This window comes from Phaseolus vulgaris, unplaced genomic scaffold (assembly GCF_000499845.2).
Source record: "Phaseolus vulgaris cultivar G19833 unplaced genomic scaffold, P. vulgaris v2.0 scaffold_17, whole genome shotgun sequence".
In the NCBI taxonomy this organism is placed as follows: Eukaryota; Viridiplantae; Streptophyta; class Magnoliopsida; order Fabales; family Fabaceae; genus Phaseolus; species Phaseolus vulgaris.
The window spans coordinates 355,798-367,633 of record NW_027174086.1 but is presented as its reverse complement, the minus strand read 5'-3'; the positions used below and the strand labels follow the sequence as shown (position 1 = coordinate 367,633).

The window sequence follows — 11,836 nt, the reverse complement described above, 5'->3', positions numbered from 1 at the left end:
ATAATATTTAATTATTTTATTTAAATTTAATAAATTGCAAATATAATTGACACATATTTTTAATTAATTAAATTTTAAACGGATGACTGTTCCTGAATAGCCCCATTGTGATAGTCGTATAGTTTTTCAAATAAAAATTAAATATTATTATTATATTATACCGCCCTAAAGTCTTCCCTTATCTTCCTAATTTATGATGCATTCATTAGAAGCAACGGAGCTGTACCAAACCTTTATGTAAACTTCTGGATATGCATGCATATTGATGAATAATCAGTTATTTTGCGAAACCAAAACCCAAACTTAACCCAACAACTTTTCCCTTCAATGGAACAACCCCTCTTATCTTCTCTTCTCTCCTTTCTCTCCTGTACTTTCCCTGTCTTCCCCCATAATCATGCCCATTCCATCACTCTCAACAAACAAAACGATAACGTGTAATTAGTTGCAAGATCACCAAATCAAATATCCCACAATTTCTCACTTCTCCTCTCACCAAATTCCAATTTTCCCCATCTTTTCTCGTTTTATTTCTCATCTCCCTCCTTTCTCCAAATCCCATTTTCATTTGAATTAAATCGCTTTCCCAAGATTTCCAATTATTGCATCTTTTTTTTCTTGTACCCTTCATTTTTTTTTATCAAAAATGAACACCATGAGAGGACAGCAAGATCAACAATCTAGGGTTTTCTGCGAGCTGTCGGCTCTGGTCTTCAACCTCCTCCGCTCTCCGCCGCTCATGCCGGACTCTTCGTCCAGGCGATCGCCGGCGTTGGCTCAGATAACGCCGGCAGGGTTCGCGTCGCTGCTTCTGGGGATTTCGGTGGCTCTCATGCTCTGCGGATCGGTGACATTTTTCATTGGGTTTATGCTGATGCCGTGGGTTCTCGGATTGGTGATGGTGTTCTACGTGGCTGCCGTCGTTTCCGCTCTCTCCGTTCTGGGGCGTTCTATTTTCTGTTTCGCCTCGCCGCGTAAGGATCTTCCTGGTAAGAAACATTATTTTTTGTTTCTTATTTATTTGCTACTGAAATTTAGGTTCTGTTTGTTAATCTTTTATCGTTAGAATCAGAGGAAATTGATGATAGATATTTTTCATATATGATGGTGTATTGGATAAGTTAAGTCTTTTTGGCTACCATTAAGACTACGAGTGTTTACTGATCTTTTTAGTTGTCTGATCTCTTTTGTATGTGTTCTATTCTGTGGGGACCAAAGAGGAAGTTTCCCAGTTAGTTTTTGTGTCCTTTTCCCCCTTTTAACCCCTCGAATTTTCAGACTTTTACCGTTGAATTTGGACGAATAAAAATGCGTTTTTTGAGGTATATGAAAAATTGAAATTGGAGTTAGAAATATGAGTGTTGTTTTCCGCAGTGTTGTTTTCCTTCTCACATCTGGCTTGTTTGAGAATTTGTCAGGTTAGACTTAGAAATTGTTACACTTGTGCCTTAATGGCTCATTTTTTTAAAGATTAAGGATACAAGCCATAGGATATTTCAACTTTACCTAATGAGCCCCTTATAACCACAGCTCATGGGGAATTGGCAATAGCCTTATCACAGATAGATAGGCTGCAATTCAGTATCATGAAGAATCTGAATTTGCTATTACCACACAGGAAAAGAATGTAGCAGATCAGCTGTTTGACAATAAAGCTGTGGTGAAGGTTTTTGTTCTTTCATTATTGTAGGTTACTGTAGTTTTTTTTGTGAAACAAATTTTCATACATTAAGAATTCATGCTTCATTGTAAAAAAATTAGGTTCAAATTCTATTGGGAGCTCCAAGAAGAGTGAAAATTATGAGAATAAGATAGTGTCTTGGTATATGGCTTTGAAAAAAGAACCCAATAAAAGAAATGTAAAATTCTTTTTCAATCAAGAGTAGGATCTGCAAGATTGGTTTGTTTTAAAACAGTGAAGAGTATAAGATACAAAAATTACATCCTCTGGTTTTGGACATTCTTGTTAGTAAATGACTGAAGGTATATTAATGTTGCTTGAGGCTGGATAAGTTAGCAAGTTCTTCCTTTTTTCTCTGGCCAGGTAGGCAAATTCTACCGTTGCTTGGCTATGCTACATAATTTATATGTATTAAACTACAATATCTTGCAAATTACTAATTATTAAATTAGCCTGTATGGAATTCACCATTTCTGTTGTTTATATTTGATTTAACAGCACAGCTTATCTCTTTGATCGTATCACACATTTTTGTTGGATCACGACTCACGAGTCTATGGGCTTCATTACAATTTTTGCTGTTTCAGAGTGGAAACTTATGTGAAAAGATAAATAATGGAGTTGACTAGTGCGATCCTGGTATAGACAACGAAGATTACCGAACTTCCCTCACCAGAAGCAGGAGTTTTGGATACTAGGCTTTTGTGAAAAGTACTAAAGTTTGTGGATATGGCTTCTCTTTTTATTACAATTGGCCAAGTTCTGAAGAATCAAGAATCGAGGACTTTCTTCCAGGTGCTGTCTATTACTGTCAATTATTTTATTTCTTTATTTTCACTTTTGTAAATTTTGAAGTAGAGGCTTCTGTTTACTTTTTTTTCCATTTCCAAACATGGTATACGTACTATAAAATTAAAGGGAAAGTGTGATATGATGACTCACGAGACGAAGGTTGTCTTATTTAGCAATTTTTTGTACATGTAAAATTGAGAATGGAGTTATTGAATTGGAGTTAGAAATTTGAGTACGCTTGAATAAATATGATGGAGAAAATAAAGTGTATTCAACTTACTGTGTTTTATCTTTTATATATATATATATAAAAGATATATACATATCTTTTATATATATATATATATATATATATACATACATATATACATATATATATACATACATATAGATAGATAGAGAGAGAGAGAGAGATTTTGTTTGTACGTATATATGGTTACAAAAAAAGACAAGGAATTTATCTTAAATTGCATTCCTGGATCATATATACCAAGTTTGGAACATATAAACAATTATGTATTAAGTTTGGAACATACATACTGAATCTTAGGTATTTTTTAAAGATTTAGTTAGAATGTGTGCGTGTGTTGTTTATTATATAGTTAACAAACTTAGTAAGAAGATCCCTGTACAACAACTTTTCTTTAATAAAGTGAAAATCACTCTATATATTTAGTTATCTCGTGAAACACCATATGGAGGCAATATGAAGAGTTTCTGGTTGTTATAGTATAACTTCATATGTTCACTTTTGCAAAATTTCAACTTGAAATAATTATTTAATTTATACAAGTTCCCATGTAATTATAGTCATAAATCTATATTCAGCCTTTCTATTCAGCTCTTCTATTACATCGGTAAACAACGCTTCATTTTTTACTTTTTCAAGAGTACACAATATTGTGTAATCAATGCGACAATCAATCTGATTTGCTTTTTACTTTTGGAGGATGAAAGATGAAAGAGCCCAACAATCAACTTATTGATATTGGACGATTGAAATGATTCATCCACTCTATCATTTTTGGATTCAATGGAATTCATAATCATAATATTCTAAGACTTCTCTTGTTCTTATACAATAATCTTTGTCTTGGGTTTCATTTTAGGTATCTAAGAATGCTAATTACAACATTTCAATGATCAATGTGAAAATTCGGTATAAATTGACTCATAACTCTCATTAGATAAGAAATATTAAATCTTGTTATAGTGGGATAAATGAATTTTTCCACCAAACTTTCTATATCACTCAAGGTTTTGCGAAATTGTAGCTTCTCATTAACTTCTGATTTGATTTTATAAGACTATTAATGGTCGTATCAAGGAAAAATATAAATTTTTTGACTAAGTGTTAAAAACACCACAGTTTAAACATGATCATACATCGTTTGATAGATGATTAATGTTCAATGAAACAGATAATGTAAGATACAAATGTTTCCTGCGACAGATGAAATAATATTGTGCAACATTTTCTCATGTTTGACATAGTGCTTACATAATCAAAACATACGCTTACAGGATCAGACGATGCATGCAAATAATATTGTAACTTTTTTAATATACATATTTGTGTTTGTGTACTATTTGGATGTAAGAAATGTCTATTTCTTCGTCAAAGAGATCCATTAAAGATGCAAGTTTAAGTTAATACCAAATTATCTCTTGGAAAAAGAGTTAGTATTTGTCACCAAAACCTCTTGACGTAAGAACATTTCAATTTTGACTCCAATTGTCTACCTTGTACAATATTCACTTTAACCATTAATTGGTGCAAAAGGATATGCTAATTAGAGAAATAAACATTTCTAATTATTAAAAATATTGTGTATGGACAAAATACATTAAATACATGAGTATTTTTAAGCTTGATAGACAAAGAAAAATCATCATAAAAACTAAAGTCGCACAACAAATATAAATAATCTTTCACGATTATCTTCATCATAGGAAGAGAGAGTGGAGTAGATACCATGTCAAATTGATGCTAAGATAAAAAGCATTACTTAAAAGTTTCAAAAGAATTAGTTTAGAGGCTAAAACATAAATGCTATTATCATAATGGATTAAAAACAATTATAAGAAAAACACTAAAAGTGTTCATTTAAACATATAGGAGAGATAATGCTTATCCACCATCATAAGACACAATCTCTTCCTAGAGTGAAAGCACATTTGAACTAGAAGAGAATACTTAAACATTGTATATTTGTCATCTATACCTATATATAAAGGGGATTCCCCTCTTAACTGCTCTTATTTTTTTTTATATTTTATCCTTATATTAATATTTAATTTTATTATTGTATTATGGTCATTGTGTCATTTCTTATTCTCCTCTTAACTACTCTTAATTTTTTTTTTCATTTTATCTTTACTTAATAATTTATTGTATTAATTTATTTTGGTTATTTGGACATTTTATAATTTTAAAAATTAATAAAATATTTTTTTAGTTTTAAAATTTATTTTATTTGTTATTATTTAACTGGAGATTGATTAGTTACTTTTCTATTTTAAAGATCTTCTTCTCTATTAAATAAAAAATCAAAGATATTTGTAATATTTTGTGGACCACTTTAGTATGAGAGTGGAGATTTGATACGTTACTTGTCTGATTTAAACTTATATTCTTTTTTTTATTAAAATTTTAGAATTTTAGAATTGATTTAAGAAACAGATTTTATGATTCTCCACTACACATAACCCACGTATCCTACTTCCCACTTTCTCTCTCCACTACACATAACACATTCTTTTTTTACCATACTTCTCACTTTTTTTTTTCTCTTTCCTTTTCACTTTCATGTAAAATCATACTTTCATTTCTTTGATTAATCTTTCTGAAATCCTAATTTGACATTTGTTTCATGAAATTGTAATTGAAGTTTGTGACTAGAGGGAACGGAAAGACTCAAAAGTTGCGCACTTCATCACAACAATAAGTAATTCTCTTTATAAGCATTTCAATTTGTAAAACACTAATTTGTCTTCTGAAATTGTGATTGAAACATGTGACTAGAGTGATAAGAAGGACTCAACAAGAGGAGACAGAGGTACATGATGAAAGTCATCATAAGACCCTTTTTGGTAACAATTTTATGGATTTAAATGAAATCATACAGAGCATTAACTAAATTATATTCTCATTTCCTCATATTTTACGAAAAAGTTACTTCCAATTTGATTTTTAAGTTTTTTGTCATCACCGTTTCTTTATCTTTGCTCTTCCTCTATATTTTCTTCTTTTAGGTTTTGATTTTTGAAATCATCTTAACTTTTCATAAAGTTATGATTTTAGAGGCCACCTTCAAAATAGGTTCTCTCACCAGAGAGCATTATGTTGAGAAAGCATTATGTAGGGAAGGTATGTCATCGTGTTCTTAAATCTATGTTTTACATGTTATACTAATATTTTGTTTGTTTTTTATTTGTTAATTCATAGCAAAGTAGAGGAATCAGAGAATGATTGTCGCGCTCACTCCCCAATCGTAAGGTTCTAACACGAAGGAACATTAGATTTGGGTGCAAAAGATGGGAACAATTTAAACGAGTCTCTATACTCTTTAACTTCTCATTTTAATGTTATTAAGAGAAATTGTTTTTGAAGAATAAAAAAATACTAAAGAAAGAGAAATAAAAAATGCGAATAACACTACTCTTTAACTGTATACTCTTTAACTTATCATTTTAATGTTATTAAGAGAAATTGTTTTTGAAAAAAAAAATACTAAAAAAATATAAATAAATAATGCGGATACATAGACACGTCAGTGTCTGTGTTCTCGCTAGTTAGATATAACCTCCCTGATTATCAGACCCAATGATTTATTAATAGTTGAAATACCCAACTTTCAAATGTTGGTCATGACTAGTTGTTTGACAAATAATATTCAAGGAAATAGCCATGAGTGATTTGGGAAAAAATACTTGTTGAGGTAGGAATGACTTGGGAAAGAATTCTCAAGAAATTAGGTAGGAGTAGCTATTAACCCAAAAAATACTCTAGTGTACTCAACATTAATCTACCTAGTTAAACTTGACTTATTGGTCAAGAACCAGATGTAGTTTGTTGTGAAAAATAAACTAAATTAAATGATAGTGAGTACTTCTCTTACTTATCTCCTTTACTTTGCATGTTATTATTATCTTCACTAACCCAAGAGGGAGACTTATTGTGAAAATATGAATCTAAATATTTTTATCTAACAATGATTAAAACTAAAAGTATTTTATTTGCATTTGAATTAGGTTATTAGACACAAGATTTGTCATTTGCACTTGTACTTATAGGATTTGTTTGGTTGGGGATGAGAGTGGAAAGGGAAGGAGGGAAGGAAGGGAGAGTGATGTGAAATGATTTTAAGATTGCACATTTTATGGTGACAAATTGTTTATGAATTTTTATTTTTACCAATTATGGTGAGAACCCTAAGAAGATTCCTACTGAACACAAACTTAACCAAGTGGTTAAGTAAGTGTGAATGTTCACTTCAAAATGACAAAGAGAAAAAAACAATAATATGGTGTGGATGATGAAAGGGCAGAAATTAAGGCAAGGATAATTAAAGAAGAAGAATAAAACAAAGAAGAAATTAAAGACTAGAAGAAGACATATATGGAATGGAATAGAAGGTGCAAATAAAGATAAAAAGAGGAAAAGTTGAAGAAAGCTTATGGGGGAAAAAAGATACACGTCACTTGGAGAAGAGGAGACTCCAAGATGAGTGGTGCAAAGAGCAGCCACTTGAGATGTTACCCACCCCAGATAAGACCCCAAAATGAAAGCTCACAAGTCCCACAAAGTCACTCCTGCAGAGTTTCTTTACTTCAAATTTATAATGTGTCAATACATGGAGGAAGGCACCCTTTATATAGAAAGGAGTGACTTGGAGGTCAAAATAAGGGAGGGGTAGGAAAGGAAGGGGAGAGGGACTGCCTAGGGTGTTGAGCATGGTCAAAACCATACCTTAGGCATAACTTCTAGAAGCTAGGTTAAAAACTCTAATTCTAGGTGCATGTGTCGTGAAAAGTGGGCTTGGAACAAACCCATTTTGCTAAGTTCACTCCTATTTGTGCTATGTAAACCTACTCTAACTTATTCTTCTATTTGGACCCCTAAAGTAAGCCCAATTTATTTACAAACATTTTGTCTTGTAAGAAGACCAGAAGAAAGAACATCTTATGCTCTGGTTTATGCCCAATTCTTCTTCTACTGAGGTCCTTTCGACATTTGGTGGGGTCTTGTCTTGGATGCTGAGATGACTTATCAAAATATGAAGTGTCTTTTGTGTCCTTGGTCATCTTCTTGGCTATTTGGGTCGTATCATGCCCCCATGTTGGAAAGAATTCGTCATCGAATTTAGAACTTTTGCAAATGATATAGTTAATTTGTTCACAAATAAGATATTGCGAGATGTCGGCTGTGAAGTAGTCTTATGTTCCTGAAACTTTGGGAGTTCATAGGGTTGAGTTCTATATACAGGTCATGTTTGGAAAGAATATTTGGGGATGAAATGACTTTTTGATGAGAATCCTGTTAGAAAGTGAGAACCTTTAGGAGGTGTTTGAATTTCATCCCAAAACTTCTTTGTCCAAGATGTCAAGTATTTAGAATTCTTAAGTAATGAAAAAAAGAATGAGGGAGTATACCTAGGAGGCGCATTTAGTTTTGTATGGGTCAACATTATTGCTTTGATTGCAAGATGAGATGTAGAGACCCGTTTTACTTTCCTCTTTTTTTTCACTTTCTCTTTTGGTTTTTATTTTTATTTGGTCCTCATGAACTTCTTTGGGAGAGAAGGGTTTTAAGATAACCTTATGCCCTTGGAAGTTGAAAGACATTTTATTGGTATGTCCATCATATAAAACTTGTCTATCATATTGCCAAGGCCTTCCCAATAGAATATGTGTTGCTTCCATTCACACAACATCACATAAAACCTCATTTGTATACCTTCCTATGGCAAAAGTTATGAGGACTTGTTTATTAACCATGATTTCACCCTTTTCACTAAGTTTATAGGGCTTTGTAAGAGAGATAATCGATAATCCGAACTTCTCTACTACTCTTGTACTTGCCACATTAGCACAACTACCCCATCTATTATCATGGAACATAACTTGTTGTTGATAAGGCAGCGAGTGTGGAAAATATTTTTTCTTTGGGTTTCATCCAAAGGTTTTGGAATTGTTCCCAACATTCGCCTTTCCACAAATAAGTCATCTTCACAAGGTAGTTCACATTCATATTCACTAGGGGTTTTTGAAGGGGAAGGGGAGTTAGACCTAGAAGATTGATCACTGTAGTCACTTACAACTAGTCCCCCCTTAACCATCATGGTTCTTTTGGTTGGACAATTGGCAGCTATGTGCCCAAAACCTAAACATTTAAAACATTGTGCTTGAGGTTTTTGTTGGCGATTTAGTCCTAGAAGGAGAAGGATTTTTAGAAGTTTGTAGGGGTGGATTCTTTAGAGGAGTTGGAAGGATTATCTTGTTTTGAAAATTTATTTTTACCCTTCCAAGATAAGTTATAAAATCCATCATTATGAGTATATTTGAAAGATTTTTTTCTTTAAAAGTTGTGATTCAACCTTAATGGCTAGGTGAACCAATTTTCCAAATATGTTTACTCATAAAGTTCTATAACATTTTGAATTTATTTTCTTAATCCACTCATAAATTTAGCAATCTTTGACTCTTCAGTTTCATGCATATTAATCTTTCTCAAAGTTACTTCTAAATCTTTGAAGTATTCATCTATACTCCTAGGTCTTTGATGAAGTCGTTGGAGCTTCAATAAGAGTTTCTTCCTATAATGAGGAAGAACAAACCACGTGCGCTAAATCATACCAAGAGACCACGATTGGCCTCTTGTTCAAACCAATGTCCATTACAGTTTGATGCTACCACTGCATGGCATAATCTAAAAACTCTAGAGAAGCTAACTTAACATTTTGGTCTTCTTGGACCTCATACACATTAAAGATTTGTTCTACTTTAGCTTCCCATCCTAAATACACATTGGGATCACTTTCCTCACTAAAGCTGGGCAATTTAATAAAAGGAAAAGAGGGCTTTGGTGGTGGGTGTTGATGGCACCTTTCTTCAAAGTTATGCATTCTCCAATCTTGGTCTTTTTCTTTACTCCCATAATGCGTGTAGCTTCTAGAGGTTTTTATTGGTTATCATCTCTTTTCTCTAGTTTGTCTCTCTTGAGTCGCTTCTAATCTTTGCATTCTTTCAACTAATTTCCTCATCTCCTCTTCTCTTTAGGCCAAAGTCCTTTTTATGTCCGTGGGTAATCCGTAGGTAATGCTAATTTACCAGATCGAATTCATTTTATTGATGTGCTTAGTAATCCTTGTGTTTACCAATTCTCTAATCAGAAACACCTTGTTTGCGGCAGATGGCTTCTCGTACATGTTAGACAATGCTTCCATGATACCTTTCGTTGTCTTCTCCTTTAGAATGTTGAACGCAACATTCTTGATCGACAAGAGTCGCATAACGGACATAACTTTCAAATCCAAACTTATCCACTATGCATCAAATATCTTTTCTAGCTTGTCACCCAAAACCACGTCCAAATCTTTTTGAACTAGCAAATCCTCAATTTGCATTTTCCACCAAATGAAATCTATCGAATTTTTCGATTTGGAACTTTCCGTCTTCTGCCACCTAAAACGACTAGACGAAATACTCAGTGCAACTAATTTCATATCTTGACAATGGCACAGGCGACGACGACGCCGCTGCAGATCCACACGACGGTGACGGTTCCTTAGACAAGTGACAGGTAGTCATGGTTGCGGAGCTAATGTGCGGCGGTACGATGCAGGTTCTGGTGCGCGATGCGGCGGCGCTGGCTGTGCGGGGCACGAAGGTGGCGGCTGTCGCAGGTTCTGGTGTGGCGCACAAGGAGAATTTGGTGCTCGACAGTGCAGGGCTGGCTGTGCGGGGGTTCTGCGTGTCTTTGATTAGTTTTTGCTGATCAGATCTCTAGTGCCTAAACAAACCAAGCTTTGATACCAATTGATGGGAAAAACGCACGCGGAAACAACACACTTAATCATAAAACAACGCCAGAAAATAAATGACACAAGATTTAACGTGGATCGTTCACCAACTACAACCTATATCCACACGGGCAACTATTAGGTTTTATTTATTTACTGTTGCATACCGAATTACAAGTACAATGATATCTTTAAATAAAGATTATAAAGTGAGCACAATGATTAAACCCACTCACTAAAGTATGGTAACTCAGTTCAATTGGTCTTGGCTTCACACTCAACAGTTACAACAAGAAACACAAGAACAATATTAATCTTTAACTATAGGAGAAAAAGTATTACAATAATTGAGATCATAAATTTAAGTGTATTCTTTAATTACGTACTATATGGGTTTTGAAACGATCTACTTAACTAGTAGGATAAATTTAACGACATAGATCCATTTACATTCTACATGTTTCTTATTAGAAGGAAGAAGGACAAACTCTCAAGTACCACTATTAGGAACAATAATAATAGACAAAGAGAAAGAAAAAGAGAAATATGAAAGAAACAAATGATAATTACTTAAAATATTATGAAGAGAATATGAATTACGAGTATTGAATTTCTTTTCTAATTCAGACCAAGCATAATCAAACTTAGGAGAAGGAGAGGGAGATAAAGGGTCCATGATATGGAAATATGGTGCGGGAGGATCTTGGTCACGAGGATTGATTATAAAATCTTAATAAACAAAAAAGCTATATTTCATAATAACAATAAATTAAAATAAATTACTTCACAAAACATTAAAATTTAAATTACTTATACACGTTAAATGCGTAACGTTTAATCCAAATCAAGACCGCAAAAAGAAACACACCCAAATTGGTTAAATTTAGGTTAGAGAATTGATCTGCCTAGGTAAGATTACATCATAAATCTAATCCAATATTGTTCTTAATTCTTTAACTTTTGCATTCCTCAGCATTTCATAGATGATAAATGATTCTTATTTGAACAAGTGTTTCTTTTGAATAAAATTAATTTTGTAAAATTGTTTCGGATATAATTAATGGTGTGGTGAAGTGATTTACTTTTAGATGTTTTTATTTTAAAAATAAAATCAATTTCAAAAATTGTTTCAACTCAAACACAATTTTAGCAGTGACCAAAGATGTAAATATTTACTTAAAATTAAGTTAACATTTCACCATGATTATGAACCATTCAACTAGACAGAAGACACGTGGAAATTAAGATGTTAAGGTGTAGAAAAACCTTTTTGGAAACTATGAAGATTCAAGTATTTGTCCTACATAAATGAGTAAAAAGAACATAGCTGAACATAAAA

The 11,836-nt window shown here is 32.8% G+C and overlaps 1 protein-coding gene across 1 annotated transcript; it reads left to right on the top strand.

Moving 5' to 3' along the window:
* The first annotated feature begins 205 nt into the window (after window positions 1-205).
* Window positions 206-2,748, top strand: LOC137817149 (uncharacterized). The gene is made up of 2 exons (XM_068620396.1): window positions 206-989; window positions 2,269-2,748. Exons 1-2 carry the CDS (start codon window positions 647-649, stop codon window positions 2,283-2,285), a joined length of 360 nt encoding a protein of 119 aa, XP_068476497.1. The 5' UTR covers window positions 206-646; the 3' UTR covers window positions 2,286-2,748.
* The last annotated feature ends 9,088 nt before the right edge of the window (window positions 2,749-11,836 follow it).